The sequence below is a fragment of the Peromyscus leucopus genome, chromosome 16_21 (genome assembly GCF_004664715.2).
Source record: "Peromyscus leucopus breed LL Stock chromosome 16_21, UCI_PerLeu_2.1, whole genome shotgun sequence".
Lineage (NCBI taxonomy): Eukaryota > Metazoa > Chordata > Mammalia > Rodentia > Cricetidae > Peromyscus > Peromyscus leucopus.
Genome location: NC_051084.1, coordinates 38743230 through 38764960, shown reverse-complemented (window position 1 = coordinate 38764960; position 21731 = coordinate 38743230). Strand labels below are relative to the sequence as shown.

At 43.6% G+C, this 21731-nt stretch overlaps 2 protein-coding genes and 1 long non-coding RNA gene across 9 annotated transcripts in view; 2 read left to right on the top strand and 1 right to left on the bottom strand.

Annotated features, from left to right (window-relative positions):
• The first annotated feature begins 40 nt into the window (after positions 1-40).
• On the top strand, positions 41-8508 carry LOC114690784 (cytochrome c oxidase assembly factor 5). Its single transcript, XM_028865686.2, has 3 exons — positions 41-260; positions 1909-1992; positions 4980-8508. The coding sequence occupies exons 1-3, from the start codon at positions 162-164 to the stop codon at positions 5019-5021; spliced, it is 225 nt and encodes a 74-aa protein (XP_028721519.1). The 5' UTR covers positions 41-161; the 3' UTR covers positions 5022-8508.
• A 1985-nt stretch (positions 8509-10493) lies between these two features.
• Positions 10494-21731, top strand: LOC119086737. Its single transcript, XR_005090079.1, has 2 exons — positions 10494-11072; positions 17955-21731. It is a non-coding gene; the product is annotated as an uncharacterized LOC119086737 (long non-coding RNA).
• Inpp4a (inositol polyphosphate-4-phosphatase type I A) overlaps positions 18432-21731 on the bottom strand; it is a 128252-nt gene continuing 124952 nt past the window's right edge. For all 7 annotated transcript variants that reach the window (XM_028865682.1, XM_028865675.1, XM_037199616.1 and 4 more), the window contains one exon: positions 18432-20935. In XM_028865682.1, the coding sequence (XP_028721515.1) occupies positions 20803-20935 (133 nt within the window). In that variant the 3' untranslated portion in view covers positions 18432-20802. The remainder of the gene's footprint in view (positions 20936-21731) is intronic.

The window sequence follows — 21731 nt, the reverse complement described above, 5'->3', positions numbered from 1 at the left end:
CCTCAAGACTCGGCGCCTGGATTGGGGGCCCGCCGGAAGTGGTTGAGGCCCTTCTCTTACCCTCGACCCTGTCCGTGGGCGTGGCTCCCGCCCGCCCGCCGGGGCGCTCCCCGGTGGCTGAGGACGGCGATCCGGGCTTGTGAGGGCGGCAGGGCGCCGTCATGCCCCGGTATTATGAGGACAAGCCGGAGGGCGGCGCGTGCGCGGGCGTGAAGGAGGACCTGGGCGCGTGTCTGCTGCAGTCGGCCTGTGTGCTCCAGGTAGCGCGTCCCGGGAAAGAGCGTCGCCAAGACTGGCGGCCTGTTGGGGCGGTCACGTCGCGGGGTGGGGGTGGGGGTGGAGGTCGCAGCGTGAGCTCCGGACTTCTTCAGAACGATCTCTTGAGCTCCCAGCCCATGTTCCCTCTGGGGTTTAATGGGAGATAACTAACGCATCGCCCCGTCTCGGGGTTTTTGTAAACAGTAAGCCATCTCAGTCCAAGAAGTGATTCCCGAGTGCTGGCACTCTGCCCAGTTTTGGGCACCAGCCACCAGAGACTCCCACTCCAAGGGACGCTGTCGAGGTCTGTACCTGCTCCGTGTGGCTACTTGGATCTGTGGTGATTTTTAGTCCCTTGGCTTCTAGAATATGGAAGTTAATGTGGTCCTACGGCGTGCCGTAGTTTGTCCTTGAGCCCCACACTGTTGCATTCTGGGAGGAATTCAGCATAAGCCTGTATTTTGTGTGCTGCCATGGGAGACGGTCGAGGAACTATGGGGACTCAGAAAAACTCAGGGTAGTAAGTATGAACCCCGACGATAAGAATGTAAGGTCCCGTGGGGGCTAGTGAGGAGAAGGGGGTGTGGTGGGGGGAAGGTTCGGAACCAACTTAGAGATAGACTTCTTAAGATTTTATTACTCCTGGGAAGCCAGAAAAGTTGGAACAGTCAGAGGGAACTCACCAGGGTTTTCTTGTGTGTCTTCATCGAAAGAACACTTACAGATCTTGACCTCAGAAGAGCAAGCTCTCTTGCCCGCTGACTCAATCTCTCTAGCCCCTCCACCTTATTATTTGAGATAAGGTGTCACTGAACCCGACTGGCTAGACTATCACATCTGCTTGTCTCCAGGATGCAGTTCTGGGATTCTGGGCACCTGCCACCATATGGGCCCAGCTTTTTATGTGGGTGCTGAACTGGAGACCTCATACACAGCAAGCAATTGATTCACTTAGCTATTTCTCCAGCCCCTCTAACATCTATGTACTGTTAGAACCAGTACTGAAAGGGTCTCATTTTAAGGCATCCAATTCATAGTTCTCACCCACAGGAAGGCTTATATAAACATTAATGATGTGTTCTGAACGTGTCAGACTCTGGAGGCTGGAAAGACAGATGGCTCAGTGGTTAAGAGCACTTGTTGCTCCTACAGAGGACCAGGGTTTGGTTCCTAGCACCCATATGTTGGTGCATAATCACATAAAACTCCAGTTCCATGGGATCTGGTACCCTCTTCTGACCTCCATGGTTCCAGGTCTGCATGTGGTGCCCATTTGTACATGCAGGCAAACACTTATACACATAAAATTTAAAAACTGAGACTCAGAGTACCCAATTATTTAATAATCTTTACATTTGTTTTTCTTCATCAAGGTTATTAAAGAGAAATTAAATATTTTTTTTAAAGATTTATTTATTTATTATGTACACAGAAGAGGGTGCCAGATCTCATTACAGATGGTTGTGAGCCACCATGTGGGTGCTGGGAATTGAACTCAGGACTTCTGGAAGAGCAGTCAGTGCTCTTAACCTCTGAGCCATCTCTCCAGCCCCGAAATTAAATATTTTTAAGAGCTTCCTTCAGGAGAATAGTTGTCTTGTGCTTTGTGGGACAATTTCCCAGATACTCATATTGGTTCCTGTTTCACAGGAAGGAAAATCCCCACGGCAGTGTTTGAAGGAAGGACACTGCAGAGCTTTGCAGTATTCATTTTTTGAGTGTAAAAGATCAATGGTAAGTGATTAACAGTTTTGGAAAGCTTTTTGTTAACTATATATAGAATTAAATGTGAATGCTTTAATAATCATAAATTGGCTGAAGTGATATGGTTTGGATAATAGTGTTTGGAATCCAGTGATAAACGTGAGTCCATTCACAAAAACCCCTGGTCCAATCTATCTGGTGTTATGTATGCTTCTTTACCTTTATAGACATTTCTTTTAGGTTAGGAAAATTTCCTTCTATGGTTTTGTTGACTATATTTTCTTGGCCTTTGAGCTGGGTTTCTTCTCCTTCCTCTATTCCTATTATTCCTAGGTTTGGTCTTTTCACAGTGTCCAGATTTCCTGGATGTTTTATATCAGGAATTTTTTAGATTTAACATTTTCTTTGACTGATGTATCCATTTCTTTCTTTCTTTCTTTTTTTTTTTTTTTTTTTGTAGCTTCAATGCCGGAGATTCTCTCTTTCATCTTTGATATTCTGTTGGTGAAGCTTGCCTCTGTAGTTCTTTTCAAATTCCTAAATTTTTCATTTCCAGAATTGCCTCAGTTTGTGTTTTCTTTATTGTTTCTATTTGCATTTTCAGGTCTTGAACAGTTTTATTCATTTCCTTCAACTGTTTAGTTTTCTTTAAAGAATATTCATTTCCTCTAATTATTTGTTTGTGTTTTCCTGGATTTCTTTTTTTTAATTTATTTATTACATATACAGTGTTCTGTCTGCACACCAGAAGAGGGCACCAGATCTTATTATGGATGGTTGTGAGCCACCATGTGGTTGCTGGGAATTGAACTCAGGACCTCTGGAAGAGCAGCCAGTGCTCTTAACCTCTGAGCCATCTCTCCAGCCCTTTCCTGGATTTCTTTAAGGGATTTATTCATTTCCTCTTCAAGGGCCTCTGTCATCTTCCTTTTTTTTTGTTATTAGTACTCCGTCTGCATGTGTGTCTATATGACAGAAGAGGGCATCAGATCCCATTACACATGGTTGCTGGGAATTGAACTCAGGACCTCTGGAAGAGCAGACAGTGCTCTTAACTGCTGAGCCAGCTCTCCAGACTCTGTCGTCTTCTTAGAGTTGGTGTGAAGGTCTTTTCCCTGTGCTTCAGCTATGCTGGAATATTCAGGGCCTGCTGTGCTCGGATAGCTGGGCTCCAGTGGAGACATATTGCCCTGGCTGTTTTGTGTTCTTATGCTGGTGTCTAGCCATCTGGGTTTGGGATGATTATAGGTCTAGGTGCTGAGTTCTGGGTTTGCCTTTGTCAGGTGGGTGTTTTGTTCCTTGGATTCTCTGGATTTTCGGAGAGTGTGATGGCTGTATGTTGCCTGTTTTACTGCTCTGCACAGCTGGTGTGTTCACAGGGAAGGCCTGTTGGTGTTGGAGCCTGGGATGCAGCAACCTGTGAGGTGTGGGAGGTTAGGAGGGGATGGTCTGTGGGATCCACAGACGTGGGGGCAGGTGCAGCACTAGGGATGAGGTTGAGGAGTTATGTCTGGGGGAACAGAAAGAGCTGAGGAGGTCTGTGGGCAGCCTACTGGATTTCTGACAGGCATGGCCACTTCTGAGTAATTTTAATAGTTTTGAATTTTTTTGTTTGTTGTTTTGCGAGACAAGGTTTCTCTGTGTCACAGTTCTGGTTGTCCTGAAACTCATTTTGTAGACCAGACTGGCCTCACAGAGATCTGCCTGCCTCTGTCTCCAAGTGCTGGGATTAAAGGTGTGCACCACCACACCTAGCTATAATTTTGAATTTAAAATGTCAGTGACTTGATGAATAACAGTAAAAGGCAGACCTTCCCTCATATTTGTACCTGGAGCAGACAGTGGTTCCCATATTGTTCCTCTAAGATTATGACTATGAGTCTTCCCAAGTGCATCATGTCACACTTAGCTGATGGAGTGTTTGGGCTGGGAACATGCATTTAAGTCATGTGGTTAATTCTTACTGTTTCAGAGCATGAGTCTAGAGAGGCAGTAAGATGGGTTGGTTGAACCATTCCAGTGTTATTCCCATGTTTGATTTGTTTTTGGAAAATAGGACTCTCAATCAGGCTGAGTGGTGCAGAACTGTGAGGCAGGAGGACAGTAAGTTTAAGGCCTTGATGGGCTATAGAGTGAATTCAGGGCCAGCCTGGAGACCTTAGTGAGAGCCTGTCTGAAAAAGTGTATAAAAGAGGGCTGGAGATGTAGCTCAGTAGTAGAGTGCTGGCCTGGCCTGTGTGAGGCCTTGACTTCAATGCATAGTACAGAGAAATATATAATTTATATATTTAAAAAAGGCTCTCAGCTGTTTCAGGCTGTGCTCAAATAAACAGCTGTCTGTTCTACTGTTGGACTCACTGATAGGGCCTATCTCCAAAATAATTCCTTCCTGTGGAGTTTTGAACAGCTATATTGACTTGGAAATTCTGCCTTACACTGACTTCAGACCCTTTTCTCCATCTGTGACTTCAGGAAGTGGCTCCATTGATAGGCTTAAGTCAAAGAACTTGGGGCTAGTCTAGGAGGAAGGAACTCAAGGATTTTTAATACCATGATCCTGTGTCATTAATGTTTCTAGTTGCTATTTAAAAATTTCAAGTACATTTGAATTTACAGATGTACTTGGTAGGCTTGGTAGAACATTCATTGAGTATAGTTAAAACAAAAAGGTAAATGAAATTTCAATCTTACAGGAGCAAGTCTTTGTTGGCCCATAGGAAGAACTGTGGTTTCTTTTGTTTGTAATGCCCCTTTCATTAATTTTCTTCCTGCCTTTGCACTTTTTCTTTTGTTAGTACAGGTCTTACTAGGTAGCCCCAGCTAGCCTTGTGCTCTCACGTTTTCTGCCTTGGCCACCCGAATGCTGGCTCTAGGCATCAACCGCATGCTCAGTCAAATTTTTGATTTTTCTGGAAGCTAGTTCGCTTCTTTTATAAAGTTACTCACATCTCTTACCAGAATTGTTTGATTAAATTATTATTCCAGATGTGATTGAATGTATGTATGCTTGTTTTCAGTTGGATACCAGATCAAGATTCAGAGGAAGAAAAGGATATTGATAACATGTTAAAAGCAAGATGAAAATCACCCTGGATTTTCTCTGGTCCTTGATGGAAAAGAGCCAAAAGGAAGTAGAGTAGCTGCTGCATCTGCTTGACATCTGGACCAGGTTTTCCCTCCAGAGAACACTAAAGAAAATGGACAAATGCTGTTTCTGAATGATTCTGTCATGTGAAGTCATTTATAGAAGATACATTTGATTGAACAAGTATGGGCTAAGAATTTAATGTTACGGGAGTTGCCTAATGGAAAGGTTATGTTCAAGGATGACTCTTCAATCAGATTACACAGTGTGTGCATCCAGGAGGCCATAATGCGACTAACACAATTAGTAACACAGAACCTGTTGTTTCTTGGTTTCAATTTAATTTAGCCCTCTCCTCATAATGGGATAATAATGTCAGCCAAAGTCCACATCCTCAAGATCTGTGTGGCCCAAAACAGTGTGGGCCCACAGATACACCCTACTAAAGCACTGTGGTTTTCCTCTGGGTCATGCTCCTGCTCCGACCTTGGTGATCATGGCTAGATACTGGTCTCATGTGCTGTACCTACTCCATTCACAGTCTCCTTGGATGAGTCGTGGGCCTCATCCCTAAACACTGGGTTTGTAGCAAATGAAACACAGCTGTTCACGCCAGATAGCAAGTATCAAAGACAGGAAGTGGCTGGACCGTGTAGAGTTATGATTATTAATTGTGATCACTTAACACAGTAGAAAGCCACCAGGAAACTACATTTCCGTTGGAGTTTGGGCATTCAACAGTTGTAGTTTCTCTAGCATCGCGTAGTTCACTGGGGCTAACGCAGTCAGGGACTGTGTAGTTCACTTGCTGTTTTAAAAGTTCTGAAGCTGTGAGGATGCCCCAGGATACCGCTGAGGTCTGCCCCATGTACTGCCCTCCATAGGAGTGGGAAATGATGCTCCCTTTAGTCCTGCTGTCTATGTACCAAACTTGGTGTGTGTCTGTCTGCAGTGTGGAGATCATGCCTTCTACATGCTAGGCAAGTGCTCTACAACTGAGCTACACTTCCACAAGTGCTTCAATTTTAATTGAAAGTAATTCTGATTAGAAACTGTGAAATACATTTGTACAAAAGCCTTTTTGTTTAGAGATAGCTTTATTTGGAGAAATTCACATGATACAAAATTGAACCTTCAGTTATTAATGTATTCATAGAGAATTCAGCAGTCACCATGATAATTCCAGAATTTCCATCACTTCTAGAAACTCACACTCTCAGTCTGTCCTCATTCCCTCTTTTCTTTCTGCCCTCAACCACCAGTAGTGTGTGTGTCTATGGGACTGTCTATTTCATGTTAGATTAAGTGGAGTTGTTAGGTGTGGTCCTTTCTGACTTCTGTTGCCAAGTTTAACAGGTTTGTTCATGTAGTGTCAATCTGTAATTCAACACTGCTAAAAGAGTATTCCATAGTTGACATAGGCCATGCTGCTTTATCCATGCATCAGCTAATGAGCTCTGAGCTGTTTCTGCTTTAGGGCTTTGGACTCATGCTATGACCATCCGTGAGAAAGTTCAACACGTTTCAGTTAATACTTGACTTGGAGTGGAATTGCAGGTGTATGACAGCCTCAACTTACCATTTTCTACAGTGGCTTTACCACCATCTCATACTCTCAAAGTAACTGGGTTCCAGTATCCATGCCATCAACTGTTCACACTGCTGACAGCCTGTTATGAGGAGGCATTCATTGGGATCTTGGTTTGCATTTCTCTAATGTCTAATCTGCGCATGTTTCATGTGTTCATTGGCCATCTGTATGTTGCCTTTGCAGAAATGTTTATTTCAGTCTTCAGTTTGGTTTTCAATTGGGTTATCTTTTCATTTCCCTGTAAGATTTTTTTTTATTGTAGATACAAGTCCTTTAAAGATAATTGGCATTATTTTTTTCTCAACTTGTGGTTTCTCTTTTTCAATCTCTTGATACTCTTTGAAGCACACTTTTTATTTTTATGTGTTGCCTTTATGTGTTTTTGAGACTGGGTCTTAGCCCAGGCTTGCCTGGAACTTATGAAGTTGAATGAAACCTTGAACTTGGAGCAAGCAGATTGACTGCTTCACTTCCCAAATGCTGAGTTGACAGGCACAAGCTACCATGCTTGGTTTGAAGAATAGTTTTAATTGGGGTAAATTACATTTTTTTTTCTTTCAGTGTGCTCTAAGAAACCATTCCTAACTCAGACTTACAGAAACTTAGTCCTTTATCTTCTTTGAAGAGTTTTATAATTTTACCTCTTACCTGTAGGCCTGTGCTTGCTTTCAAAATAATTTTAAACACTTTTATTTGAGCCATATTTCAAATTATTATTATAAATAACAAACTTAGCATCTTAAAGTGTATATATAGGTCAGTAGTGTTTAGTGCATTCACACTGCAGTGCCGTTAGTCTGCAGCAGAATTCACCTTCATTCACCTCACAAGATGTAAAGTGTACATCAAGTAACTCCAGCCACTGTCAGGTATTCCTCCCTACCCTACCCTCGGCATTCTCGCTCTGTAGTAATCACCATTGTTTCCTGTTCTGAATGTGAGTACCCTAAGTGCCTGGTACGGATGCAGTCTCAACATGTGGGGTTTTTTTTTCAGGGATGGGATGGGGACTGACTTATTTCATGTAGCAAAATACTGTCAAGGTTTAGCTATTATGTATCATGTATTTCCTTTGTAAAGCCAAATAGTATTCTAGTACTTGTGTGTCCTTTACCTTGTTATCTATTTACTCAGCCGTGGATACCTCGGTGGTTTCCACCTTTGAGCTCCTGACTATTGCTGTGAACATGTATATAGATATCCCTGGGACCCCGCTTTCAGTTTTAGTGTATACCCAGTAGTCTGTGAAGTACAGTAATTCTATTTTGATTTTGAGGCACTGCTATACTTTCTGTAGCAGCCACACTATTTTATATTCCTCTCAGTAGCACATGAGGATTATTATAACTGTCCCATGGCCTTGTCAGTTTAGTTCCTATTCTTTTTTAGTGGCCATTGATGTGTGTGAAGTCTATCAGTGGCTGGCTCTGTTTGGCATTTCCCTGACTAGTGAAGTTACCTGTTTTATATGCTTGTCGGCCTTTATATATTGCTTGAAGAAATCTTTTTAGATCCTTTGCCTATTAACAGTGGGTTGTTGACCCTGGTTGAGTTTTTGGTAGTCATATTCACAAAAGTACCACCCGACCCAGTGGAGCTAATTATATAGAGCTTGCTTTGGGGGTTTTAGTTGTAGCTTTTAGCTTTGCCTTTTGATTGACTTTGAGTTCATCTTTGTGTGTGATGTAAATTAAGGGTTTGACTTTCCATTCTTTGAATGTAGATAATTTAGCTTTCCCATTGCCCTTGGTGGGAAAACATATAGGGTAGGGCTGTTTCTAAGCCCCAGTCTCTCTCTTGGCTTCTGTCTGTCTTCACGCCAGTGCCACTCTTGACTACTGGAATATTATAATAAAATTTGAAATCAGAAGATGAGTCCATCTTTGTTCTTTTTCAAGATTATTATTTTGGGTATATGGAATCCTTTGAGAGTCTATATTTCAGGATGGATTTTCCCCCCATCTCTTAAAAAAAATGCTATTGGCATTTGAATAGGAAATGCATTTAACTTCCGGGACACGTGGATGCACTGACATCTGAGCATGATGAACTCCTCCAGTCCACAAGATACTTTTCATTTATTGGTGTCTAATCTCAGCAAAAATGTAAAGTTTTCAGTGTATTACATTTTCTCCTTTTTGATTGTTTATTCTTAAGCATTTTGTTCTTTGATGTTAGAGTTTTGTCAGTTTTTTTCTTTAACATTTATTGGGCAGTGGGGTGTGTGTGTGTGTGTGTGTGTGTGTGTGTGTGTGTGTGTGTGTGTGTGTGCATGCAATAATAGCACACATGTAGAGGTCAGAGGGCAAGCCGTGGGAGTCAGATCTCCTTTCACCACATGGGTCCCCGAGGCAAATTCAGGCCATTGTGCTTGGTGACAAGTACATACACTCATTGAGCCATCTCCTTGGTCCAGTTTTCTAAATTTCCTTTACAGATGTTTCACTGGGTGTTGAGCTTTAAACAGTTACTTTTCATTATTAAATATAGCCAGTACAGAGGAGAGGAGGTGAGATGTTTTTGTCATCAGATGACTATAAAGTCATCGTGTACCCCTCATCCTGACCCCTATCATGTTGATCAGATATCATGGTGGCTGGTGTCAACTTGACACAAGGTAGAGTCATCTGAAAGGAGGGAGCCTCAACTGAGGAAAAGCCCCCATAAGATTCAGCTATAGGACATTTTCTTAATTAGTGATTAATGGAGGAGGGCCCAGCCCATTGTGGGTGGAGCCATCCCTGGACTGGTGGTCCTGGGTTCTTATAAGAAAGCAGCTGAGCAAGCTATGAGGAGCAAGCCAGTAAGCAGCACTCCGCCATGGCCTCTGCATCAGCTCCTGCCTCCAGGTTCCTGCCCTGGCTACGGAAATGTAAGCGAAATAAACTGTTTCCTCTCCCACTTGCTTTTGGTCATGGTGTTTCATCACCACCCCCAGGAGAAACTCACTGTGCTCCTGTCGCCACACTGTGCTCCCAGGTTTGCCCTCTGACTTGGTGAATCTGGCCTCTGCTGTTGCATCTAAAATAACCGACAGTTGCAAGGAAAGAAAGGGAACGTATTGCAGGCAAGAAGAATTCAACACTATAGATTCACCATTTATTAAGTGTGTGCGCGCGCACACACACGTGTGTTCCCAGGTGAGTGCATGTTCACATGTAGAGACCAGAGGGAATTCGCCTTTACCTTGTGGATTCCAGGGATCAAACTCAGAGTGCCAGGCTTCGTGAGAAGTGCTTTTACTGTTGAGCCATCTTGGCCCGTCATCCAGTAAACTTCTCAGTAGCTCCTTGACTGCAAGAATGATACTTGCCCTTACAAATGCAAAGGTAAATGGCAAGACTGACTGAATACACATGATATAGTCTTAAAAAAGTAAGGTTTTTTTTGTTTTTTTTTTTAATTCAGAGCTGAGGACCGAACCCAGGGCCTTGCTCTTGCTAGGCAAGCGCTCTACCACTGAGCTAAATTCCCAGCCCCAAATGATTTGTCTTTATTTTATGTGCATTGGTGTTTTGGCTGCATGTATGTCTGGGTGAGGGTGCTGGATTTGTAGTGGGTAGCCATCCCAGCTTTGACCTGGAAGTTCCAACCCCCATTGAGGCTTCAGTAACGGTCACGCCCACAAGGCGGGGCCAAGGGAGGACCCTGAAGACCCGAGATACGGATGGGCAGGCTCTCTTGGTTCCTGGACCCTGGACGCTGGAGGTAGACCGAGCAGAGTTCTCCAGAGAACACCGCTGGACTGCGCTACACCTTTCCCAGACGGTTACCTATCCCTTCACTTGTGAGTTACCCCACAAAATAAACCTCCCTTTTAACTACGTGGAGTGGCCTTAATAATTTCACCAATATCTGGCGCTCACGTGGGGCAAATTCCAAAGGCCTGGGTGGCTCCCACCCTCAGCTTCCTCCCCGGCTGGCTGGCGGGCACTGAAGCTGCAGGGTACCGCCTGCAGAGCTCCGTAAAACCAGGAAAAACCTACACGGTTCCATTCCTGAAAAGGAGCTAATCCCGTCTCAGTTCCGCAAGTTTATCCCCCAGACCCGCCAAACCACTGTGAGCGAGGCGTTCCTCCTCCTCCGTGAACACCGGCTCCCCGCCCCCCCAGCCCGAGGTTTCCATTTTCACCTAGTTAAAATAGACAAGGCACTGTCCCCGGTGGCGGCGGCGGCGGCGGCGGCGGCATCCTACGGAGGCACAGAGAGGGCTTGGAGTCCAGCCTGCTGGCAGAGGCAGAGAGGGGCTTAGAGCGGCCTGGAACTCTCTACTCCCTGAAGCTCCAGGGAGTCACCAAAACAACTGCCTACCACCGCCTCCTGCCTGTGCTGACTCTGCGGCCAGCCAAGGCATTCAACAAGACCTGCTTTGGAGCTCTACCAACGCCTCCTGCTGGCTGAAAAGCACTACTACACCCCCAAAACCACGGAAAGGTAAGATAGGCAAACCAGTGTCTTATCAAGTAAAAGCACTTGATAATTTTACACTTTAAAATTGACTAACAAATTTTGAGTAATTCTTGTAATATGGCTGACAACATTACCTCACAAGAATTTAAAAACCTTTTTGCCTGTATGATGAATGACATTTTCCTGGAAATATATGACCTTCCTAAGGCATATCTGGCCTGTACCATTTTGGCATTCATCATAATATTTCACACAGTGTTCAAATATTGGTTTAATAATGAGAACAAAGATGAGTCATTATTGGGACTGATACAGGCTTTAAAAGATAGCAATGAAGGCTTACAGAAAAAGATTCTGGAATCTGCTAACCAGGATTTACAGGCTTTAAAAGATAGCAATGAAGGCTTACAGAAAAAGATTCTCTCTCTGGAATCTGCTTTAAAAGATAGCAATGAAGGCTTACAGAAAAAGATTCTCTCTCTGGAATCTGCTAACCAGGATTTACAAAACAGGCTTGTACCCAAAATTGATTTTATTGATAACAAATATGAATTTTTAATGGATAGAATACTAACTCTCCAGAGTAAAGTTGTGGCTACTCAGACACTATATAAGGAAGAAAGATTATCATTAACTGATAAGATAAGGTCTATGGAATCATGTGTTTCAAAAGAACATAAAAAGTTCCATGATTCCATGAGAAATCTGGAGTCCCTTGCAAGAGAGGAGGTTCACTCCCTAGAACAGACCCTAGGTGCTCGTCTGCAAACCCTGGAAGAAACTCTCAGTAAACATGACAATGGACCTAATAAGCAGAAGGGCAAGACCATACAGGTTGTAACATCTCCAAATGGCTCTCATACAATGCCTTATCCTGTCATCATCCATGAGAAGCCAACAGATGATGCACACCCCAAGCCATATATGACATATACATTACAACCAATTTCAACAAGGGACTTTAAAAATATAAAGGAAGCGATAGTTACGTATGGGATCCACTCCACATACGTAAAACAGATGTTAAATTCATGGTCTACCTCACATAGAATCAGTCCAGATGACTGGCATCAGTTAATTTCAGCTGTTCTAGAATATAGCCAACAGTTACAGTGGAAAAGCTGGTTGAGAAAAGAGGCAAGAAATTTAGAACAACAAGGTAAACTCAGAGGTTTTGTGATCTCCCAAGATCAAATACTGGGTGAGGGACGTTTCGCTGACAGGAATGTACAAGCCACTTATGATGAGCATACAATATCCCTATGCCGTACAGCAGCTCTAAATGCTTGGGAAAAAATTCCAGAACCAGGAAAGCCAGCTGAGGTATACACAAAGATATTTCAGGGACCGCACGAACCCTTCACTGATTTTTTACAAAGGCTGAACACAGCTATAACAAGAGCTGTGTCAGACAAAGAATTAAGAAAAGTATTAACTGAGTCCTTGGCGTTCGACAATGCTAATGTAGAATGCAGAAGAATACTTACACCATTAAAGATCAGATCAGCTCCTTTGGAAGAATGGATTCAGTATACTAATGGTGTTCAGTCTCTTAACTACAGTAATGAGGCTTGGATAGGAGAGACAAATCTCAGAGGTAAAAGAAGCTCATCCACCATTGTGACATCTCTACAAGTTGTTAGAAAAATTTAACAATCAAAGGGTGGGGTAGGGTTCTGTTTTTGTCTTTCCAGGATACTGGAAATAAATACCCATCTTCCAGAAATCATAAGGCTTTGGATATCCAGATGTCTACAGCAGAAAGAAAGAATCTATTGGTACCAATCTACACAGGGTAAAATCTCACTGCCTAACATCTATCTCTTTCAATCTAGAAAAGTTGTGGTTCCAATTCAATTATAAACCAAGCTGGCTTTGGAAATGGAATTGGCTCACTCCTTCTCTAAACCCAAGCATATTGCTAAAAGAAAAGGTTGAGAGATTCTTCAGTTCCCATATCAGAAGAGCCCTCTGGTGTGGGACAGAAGGAAACCAATAAAAGGGACCATTGTCTTAAAGATTCTAATTCTCTCCATGCTTACTCTTGATTTCTCGGAATCCTTTCTAACATGTCATGTCATCTTTAAATCCAAACTTTCCATTTTGATACAAAATAAGTATTTCCAATAGCAATCTCTGAAGTCTCCAGAAGGAAGATGGGGCCCCAACAACTCTGCCCAATCCAGAATGATGCCATGGTAATCATCATCATACTACACTTGCCAGAATTTCAGACAATCTTACCCATTACTCTGAGACTTGCTGTGGAATCTACAGTTAGTCTAACTGAGATTTCACTATCTGAGCTTTCTTACAGTACCCAACAGAGATACCATCACCTCCTGAACAGCAGGAAGCAATTCTAAGAAAATGACGCCCTTTCTCCCTAAGGTTTCATATTTCTCAGGGTTATGGATGATGGTTATAGGGTTGGGGGTGGAAGAAAATATTAAACTCAGTATTCTTCTTAAGAAAAGAAAAAGTGTCTAAAAAAAGGGGGGGAAAGAAGAAGTGGAATGGATAGTTATAAGATATTATGGTAGATTATTGTATATACTAGTAAACAAATTTAGTAAAATAGCAGCCTTAGATAATTTACACTGTTATGGATTCTTATATGTTGATACAAATGTAAACTATTTTCATATTCCTGTTTAAGATAATTTGTATATTGATACAAATACAGAACTATGTTTCTTATAATGTACATATATTTCTACTCTTATTTGAAATATTTGTATATTGATACAAATGTAAATTTATATCATACTGTATGTATGTTCTACTTCTGTTTAGGATATTCTGTATATTGATATATATTTAAGATTATTGTTATATTGCATATTGCACTATACATTCCTACCTCTGTTATAAATCTCTTGTGTATTATCACAATTTTGAAGTCATTGTCCTTTACTATACATTTGCGTATAAACTGTTTACCTTGTTTACATGAAGCCTTAGTCCTTAGGTTATTTAGGTAGATAAGACTTATAGATTTATAGTCACCTATGCTTGTCATCTCCATAGTTATGTTAGTTGTGTTATCCAGATTTACAGATATATAGGTTGGATGAACAGGTAATCTTCAAACACTTCATGGACCTAGAGAATATGGCATTTAAATAACTTAGAATTCTGTTGACATGAGACACAATTGCTCCTGGCAGCACCAATTTGATCCCGAGAGACCGTTGGGCTTCTAAGACATTTCCATTTGGAAGTTTGTCTTCTTGGCACAAAATGGCCTATTGGGCAAAGAACTGCCCTTGCCTCAACTGCTGACAATACAAGTGCTGTCCTTCTGGACAAGCGGGACACAAGGAAAAGTGACTTCTGAACTCTGCCAAGACAGGGTAAGATGGTCTTTCAGAATTCCTGCTTCTGAAAATGGTCTGTCAGATACTCTAGGCCTGTAGCCAATTTGAATGCACCAACATGCTGAGAAATATTAGGTGACTGTCCAGGCTGCCAGCTCTCTCTGTCTACTCTTGCAAGATTCCCGAAAGTTGCTTGCATTCATCTTGCATTTCTCAGGTACCATTATATTCCTTCTCAGGTCTTTGATGGGATTGGAGATATTATATATATATAAAATCTTAGATAGAACATTTTAAGTATTAGATTCAAGTTCTTTAGGATAGGACACCTTTTGGAATGATCTTTGTAACATGCCATTTACCAATGTTCTAGACTTCTCTGGATTTTAGTATGTATTTCTTGCTTGATATTGTTCCCATTGATTGTAGTTCCATCTTATCTAGGTCATCATCCCTTATTACTCCTGGACAATATTTGATAACCATTCCTTTGTATATAGTCTTGTATTAGGTTAGAACTTTCTTATTTAGACAAAAGGGGGAGATGTAGTGGGTAGCCATTCCAGCTTTGATCTGGAAGTTCCAACCCCCATTGAGACTTTGGTAACTGTCACGCCTACAAGGTGGGGCCAGGAGAGGACCCTGAAGACCTGAGATCCGGATGCGCCTGCTCTCTTGGTTCCTGGACCCTGGACACTGGAGGTAGACCGAGCAGAGTTCTCCAGAGAACACCGCCGGACTGTGCACACCTTTCCCAGACTCTGTAAACTATCCCTTCACTTGTAAGTTACTTCACAAAATAAACCTCCCTTTTAACTACGTGGAGTGGCCTTGATAATTTCACCAATGCAGATTCCATGGAACTGGAGATACAAACAGTTGTGAGCTGCCATGTGGGTGCTGGGAATTGAACCTGGATCCTCTGGAAGAGCAGCCAGTGCTCTTAACCACTGAGATCTCTCCAGCCTGAAATAAGCCTTTTATAAATAAAAATGAATAAAATATATTCACAAATTTAATAAATTATAAAACTAATGAATTATCAACTATTAAAAAATTAAATGGTGAAAATATTTAGAGGACTTTTTTCTGAAGTGAAGTCACCATACAGGGCTTTGAAGGGAAAAGAAAGTGTGAGTAGTTTTACAGGTCACAATGACCAGGGTGCGTGTGATGGAAAGTCAAGGGACGGATGGAAGAAAGACCTCAGTGACTTGATGGGATGTTCCGACAGTTGCTCTTAGTTGCCAAGTTAACCTGATTGAGAGGCCCCCCGGGGTAATATTAGTAAAGCACCACTCCTGAATGTGTTGGAAGGACACTTTTGGACATGATTGACCCAGGAGAGGAACTGCAAAGACAGGTCAGGAATGTGGGCAGCACCATGCAGTAGGCTGGGGCCCCAGGTGGGATGGAAGCAGAGAAAGGGAAAGCCGGGCGGTGCTGCAGGCTCTGAGCAAGTCTCCACCGCTGCTGCCGTTGCCTGAAGAGTTCAGACTTGGGTACTGCAGCCTTTCAGCACGGACTCAGACCAGTGGGCCAGGGAGCGCCCAGGTCTTCAGCCTCACACTGTATCACTGGTTCTCTTGTTCTGAGGCTTCCCAATGCTCTTGCTACCAGGTTATCAGCTTCTCCAGCATGCAGGCAGCCACAAGCTTCCAGTTGTATAAGCCAATACATCCTTTTATGGCTACACGGACACACACACACACACACACACACACACCCTTATTAATGGATTTTTCCATCAGGGATCAATTCTCACCCTTCTTTCTGTGGTCCTGCCAAAGTCCAGTCCTCATCATGCACTGACTGACAACACACACTTTCCTCCTCAAAGGCTATCATTTAAAGTGAGGGTGTAGGTGGGCAGAGAATGGGACCCTATAACTTGGTAGAGAGGAGCTGATGGGTTGAGGATGCTGAACTCTCCAACTGCAGTGGGTTTTACAGAGGAAGTCTCTTCCCCTCTCTTAGAGCAGTACTCTTCCCCTCTGCCTGAGGGATCTAATCTGTATTATGTGTAGAAATAGTAACGGCCTCCCTGAGGACGCTCCCGAGAAAGAAATGTGACAATCCTGTGGAATAAAGATTTGCGTGCTAACGACTCCTCCATTTTTAGATCCATCCCAGACTTGCTGAGAGTATAGATCCCTCTGGACATCTAGCTAGATCGTACTGTTCTGCTTGAGTGCCCACACCCAGCCTGCTGACTAATTTGTGTACAGCCATTCTTCAAGCTAGTCTAAGGAATGACTCCACTTTTATCCTGGATTACCTTTCTTCCAAACAGTGATTCACTTCAGGACTCTAACTCTCTGAGCCTTGGACTCCTTCCACCAACAGTAAACCAAGGGTAGCAGGTACTGCCAGCCCCACAGTAAGTAGGCTACATTTGATCCATATTTTGGTTAACCAATCAGATAAGCAGTATCATTTTTTTTCACTCCCTGTGTTAGAACATCAAACCCAGAATGTCTGTTTAATGGATCCATATTTATCAATTTAATCTGACTTAGCTTTGTTCTTTCTGCCTTTATTCCATGCCGTTAAATTCCATCCCTGTACATATTTGCCCAGACTTTGCTTTATGAGTTAATAAACTCAGGAAGTTCTTTAGGAGTAGTCATCTCCTCATGAGACACACTGTATACCTCATGAGACTTGAATTCGACTGTAGGTCTCCAGGAAAAATGCGCTCTCATGACAAGAACTGTACTAACTGAGCCATCCAGCATCATGTGATTAAAGAAGCAAAATTAGGGTCGGTTGAGAGAAGGGGGTCACTCAGAGCCAAGTCAACTCTTGATACAGCATGCGCATGAATCCCAGAGTAACTCCAGAGGAGCTGGCCTAGATGTCAAAACAAAGTAAAGGGCGGTGGACAGCTTAGTGGGTAAAGCACCTGCGTGTACGTGTGAGGAGTGGACTTCGGTCACCTGTAATCCCAGCACAAGAGGCAGTTGAATGACAGTGCGACAGGCTGAGACTGATTGGAACTGGCAAGCTCTGGATTCAGCAAGACCCTGCTTCAGTAACTAAAGTGAGGATTGACAGAGGAAGACGACAGACAGAGCCCTGGCCTCCACACCCACTCCCAGGAGAGCCAAGGCAGAAGGCACCAACTGTGAAACAGCACACTGTAAGCCGAGAAGGAGCTACTGCGCACCAGAGTCCAGCCTTCCAACACAGGCACACCGACCACGTCAGACACCAGGACATGGTCATCCATGGGAAAGCCAAACCTTGATCTCAGAACAAACATCAAATGGAGCAAGACATTTAAGACTTCTGTAGCCCTAACAGAGAGGAAGCCAAACCCAGCTAACCAACAGCTTCATAAACCTCAACCTATGATAGAGGAGTTACTAGAATGTTTACTAAAGATTATTAAAGATGTCACCAAATCCCATGTATCAGCAGAGCAGACTTTTGATATGTGCAGAGACTCCATGAAATGGAAACTGAAGCCAGACTCCATTCCCGAGTCTGTGAGAAGAGAGAGGGGAAGCCCTGGCTACAGCAATGGTAGACTTTCAGACAGCCAAGCATACTTACCTTGTTTTTCACTCCTTTCCATTGCCAGGAATCTCCAAGAGAAATGACCAGGTACATGTTCCTTGAAGGAGATGCAGAGACTCAGCGCATGGTGCTGATGACGCGGCAGCAGCTTTGTACAGCTTCTCAGCAAGTCACCCCACGGTGGTGCCCACAGATGGGGGGGTTGTTCAGGGAAAGGACACAACACACATTTAGGAACACATGGGACCAAGGTCCTCACAGCCACCTTCTGAGGAACCTACCACTGTTGAGAACAGTTGGCATACACAAAAACAGCCTGTCCCAAGTCACTGACCAGTGAGAGGCAGAACCTGGATTGGTCTCCATTGTTAACCACACCCTAGTTTGAATGAACTAAAAACGTGGTTAAAAAGACCTTAGTCTCCCCCCATTTACAAGCCTATGAATCCTGGCACCTAAGCCCGGTGGTACAATGTGCCAGTCTGGTGCTGGCTACCCACTTCCTTCCAGTACAGGAGAATGAATCAAGGGAGACCAAGTGTAATGTTCTTGTCAGTTTTTATTATTTCCCATTCTAAAGACAAGCACATTTACAGCATACATGGCTTTAAGTGAGCTAAGAATATATAAAACAGTAACTATATGTTCATATATATTAATACTGTCCCAAACAAATAAATACAAGTATTTAAATGCACTAAGCTTGGCAAGTACAAGTGTGTGTGTGTGTGGGGGGATAAAACAGTATTATACACTATTTTTACATCTTTAAAGGAGAGTACAGGCAGCTCTGCTGCAGGAGCCGACGGGATCCACACGGCACTCCCAGCTGTCCAGACACCGCACATTCCTTCTGAAGTGGGGGCAGACGGTGGACGGCATGTCCTCTCTATGGCCACCAGGAAAACTGTGTCCCACCTACAGTGAACAGCTCAGCCTCCTGGGGCGGCGGGAGCTGCCTGCGCCCATACAGTGCCAGGTGTGCCTTCCTGGCAAGCCGGGAACATGTTCTGCGCTGGGAGCCAGTCACAATGCCTTCAGAGAAAACACTGAATCCACAGTCCCTTCCGTGATTAACCAAGTCTGAGAGGTTTACAGTGATTCATGGTATAAAACAAAGACTGAGAAAGTAATTCACATGCAGAGCGGCCGACAGGTGAGTCAGCTCTTGCTCTATTCCCTTTCTAAGTGTGGATTGGTAATGCCCTTCAGACAGGAAGGAGAGCTGGAGAACACGGGAACATTTCATTTCAAAGTCCAAAGCAATATTTAAAAAGGCAGTGATGTCAAAATGAGAAAAAAAAAAAGAAACTAGAAACGTAAGAGTAAATGGACCACAGAAGAGGGAAAGGGCTCAGCCAGCCCCACTGAGCCCCAGCAGCCTTTGGGGCTGTGGGAGGATCGGATACCAGCAGAACGGCCCCCTGTGGGGGGGCTGGGTGCTGAGCGCCCCGTCACTCACTCCCACAGTGCACTCTGAAGTGGGCAGTGAGCCGCCACCTCAGCAGAGGACCTCTTCCCGAGGCAGCAGGCCATGCTACGCACCGGTAGAAAGGGATGCCTGCACCCTCCCTCACTCTTGTCCAAGGACTGGGCTATCTATGCCTCCATGTCCCAGGTTCAAGTCTGTTACATGTATCTAAAGGAGCCAAAAGAAAACTAGCTAGACCTCTCTAAGAATTCCCATGGTGCTCACAATTGGTATCAGCATCATGGGTATACTCCATATACACTTCTTTTACAGCCTTTTAAATAACATGTAAACAGAACTATGATTAACAGAATTTATAAAACATATAAATTGTAAGGAAAAAAAATCTGCTATGTGCAGATAAGACTCATCATCACCTTGTAAAAGATGACAGACTAAATTGTCTATGAAATCCCTAACTTTCCTGTCTCACAAACCCCTCTTGGGCTCTCACTGTAGGGGATAGTTTGAACTGTTTCTCAATAGTCATATAACAGAAGAATAGTAACAATTATTATAAACCAAAAACTAAGATGGTTTCTTTAGACATTCACACATGATTTGTGTGTGGCCTTCTAGAAGATGATTAGAAACATCCCAGAAGAACATTTATTCTGAAAATATTTGCGTCTACTGTCTCTATGGCCCTAAATCACCGACTAAAGAGTTGTCTCCCAGACACCTGACAAGCCACAGTGAAGGTCTCGATTGCCAACAAGGGAGATATGCCCTGTGGGTGTGGACCTAAACATGGAGCTTATGAGGAGGCTGAGTCCAGGGACCTCATGGTTGGTTTTAGATCTCAAGCAGACACTCTTCTAGGACTTGAAGGGGCAGGAAGCGGTGTGGCCCCGGGTGCATGAGCTCCTGGTGTGACTGATCAAGCTTCCCTTTGGGTTTCACAGAGAGCAGTGGCCTTTGGGGGCCACTAGAACTGGCTTCTCTCACAGCACGGAAGGTGCTGACTTCTTTTCCCCAAGCTGAGCTAACACCTCCTACTCTGCCTGGGACCTGGAGTTTAATGGGGTGAGTACTTCCTGTTTTACATTCAGACTTTGTGAAAGTAGACTTGAAGTCAATGCTCACGTGTGAGTTACTGAATAGAAAAATAAGTTGGGTGAGCAGTGCCTAAGTGGGCATTTGAAAAAGTCTCCTGGAGTTTCAGACACACCAAGCTGGCTTCTTCTAGGAACTAGGACATTAACTGTATAGTTACAGCTGAAAGCTATTGGTAAGGGCAGCCATTACTATCCACGCTATTGAGCCACACAGGACCCCTACAGATTCCAACACAAAATCATGCTCCATAGACTCTTTAGTGAAGTCTTTTTAAAAACACAAAAATAAAAACGAATCCTTCAGGTCTTCTTGAAGAATCATATGTGACACTAGAGGGTACCCACATTGGTTACATAACAGCTAATTAGAGGACACCGTGTGTTCATGTCTCAACTTTTCCGTAAGTCCCTTCTGGAGGCCTGTAATGCTTGGGGAAGGCCTTCAGCTGCAGGGAGTTAAACGCATATTTGCGACTTCCAACATTCTTCATTGTATTTTCTCTCCGACAACCCTCACTGGGGAAAAAACAAGCACAAGAAATGACAGCAGTGAAAAAGGAAAAAGAAAAGACTTAAAGGAAATGAACTGATTATTCCCATAGCATTAAACAAAGGTTAATAAGATGGGTGCTGGACTCATTTATAACAAACACACATAAGATGGAGGGTTTCTGAACAAAGCAGGTAAAAAGCACACAGATGGATACATGCTGGATGTGCTGTGGGCTGGCAGTTCCAGAGCGATGTTGTATCTAAGCAGACACAATTATTTTAAAAATACATGATTTTGTGTGTATCTTGGTTTTGGTTATCTGGGGTACTATCAACTTGTGGTTCAAAGATTTTTAGACAGCAAACTGAACGAACGGGGATATTTTACTCTTACCATAGCTTCTCAAACACTGTACCTTTTGTATGTTAGCAAAATCTGTGACCACATCAAAACCCAGATGCCGATTTTTCTTGCAGAATTCAGCAGGTAGCAAAAGCCATCTGGCCGAGGAGGCTGCTTTGGTATCTGTCTCCACCTAGGGGCGACTGTTCAAGAGCAAAGTGCCCAGATAGGCCCAGGCGCTGTCTGCAGAGCAGGTCCACATGCTCATGGCTACCAGGCTGATGTGCTGTGGAGGCTCCACTGATCTCCTGGTGGCCACGAGGCACCTTCTCCAAGTGGGCTGCTTTCAGTACAACTACTTCTTGTATAAGCGCCACTGAGCCCAACGTGAGCCCACGGGTGCTCTTCCCTGGAGAACTCACTACCAGCGTGAATCCCAGCAGTACTCAATGGAGGGATGTCATAGCAACCCAGGGG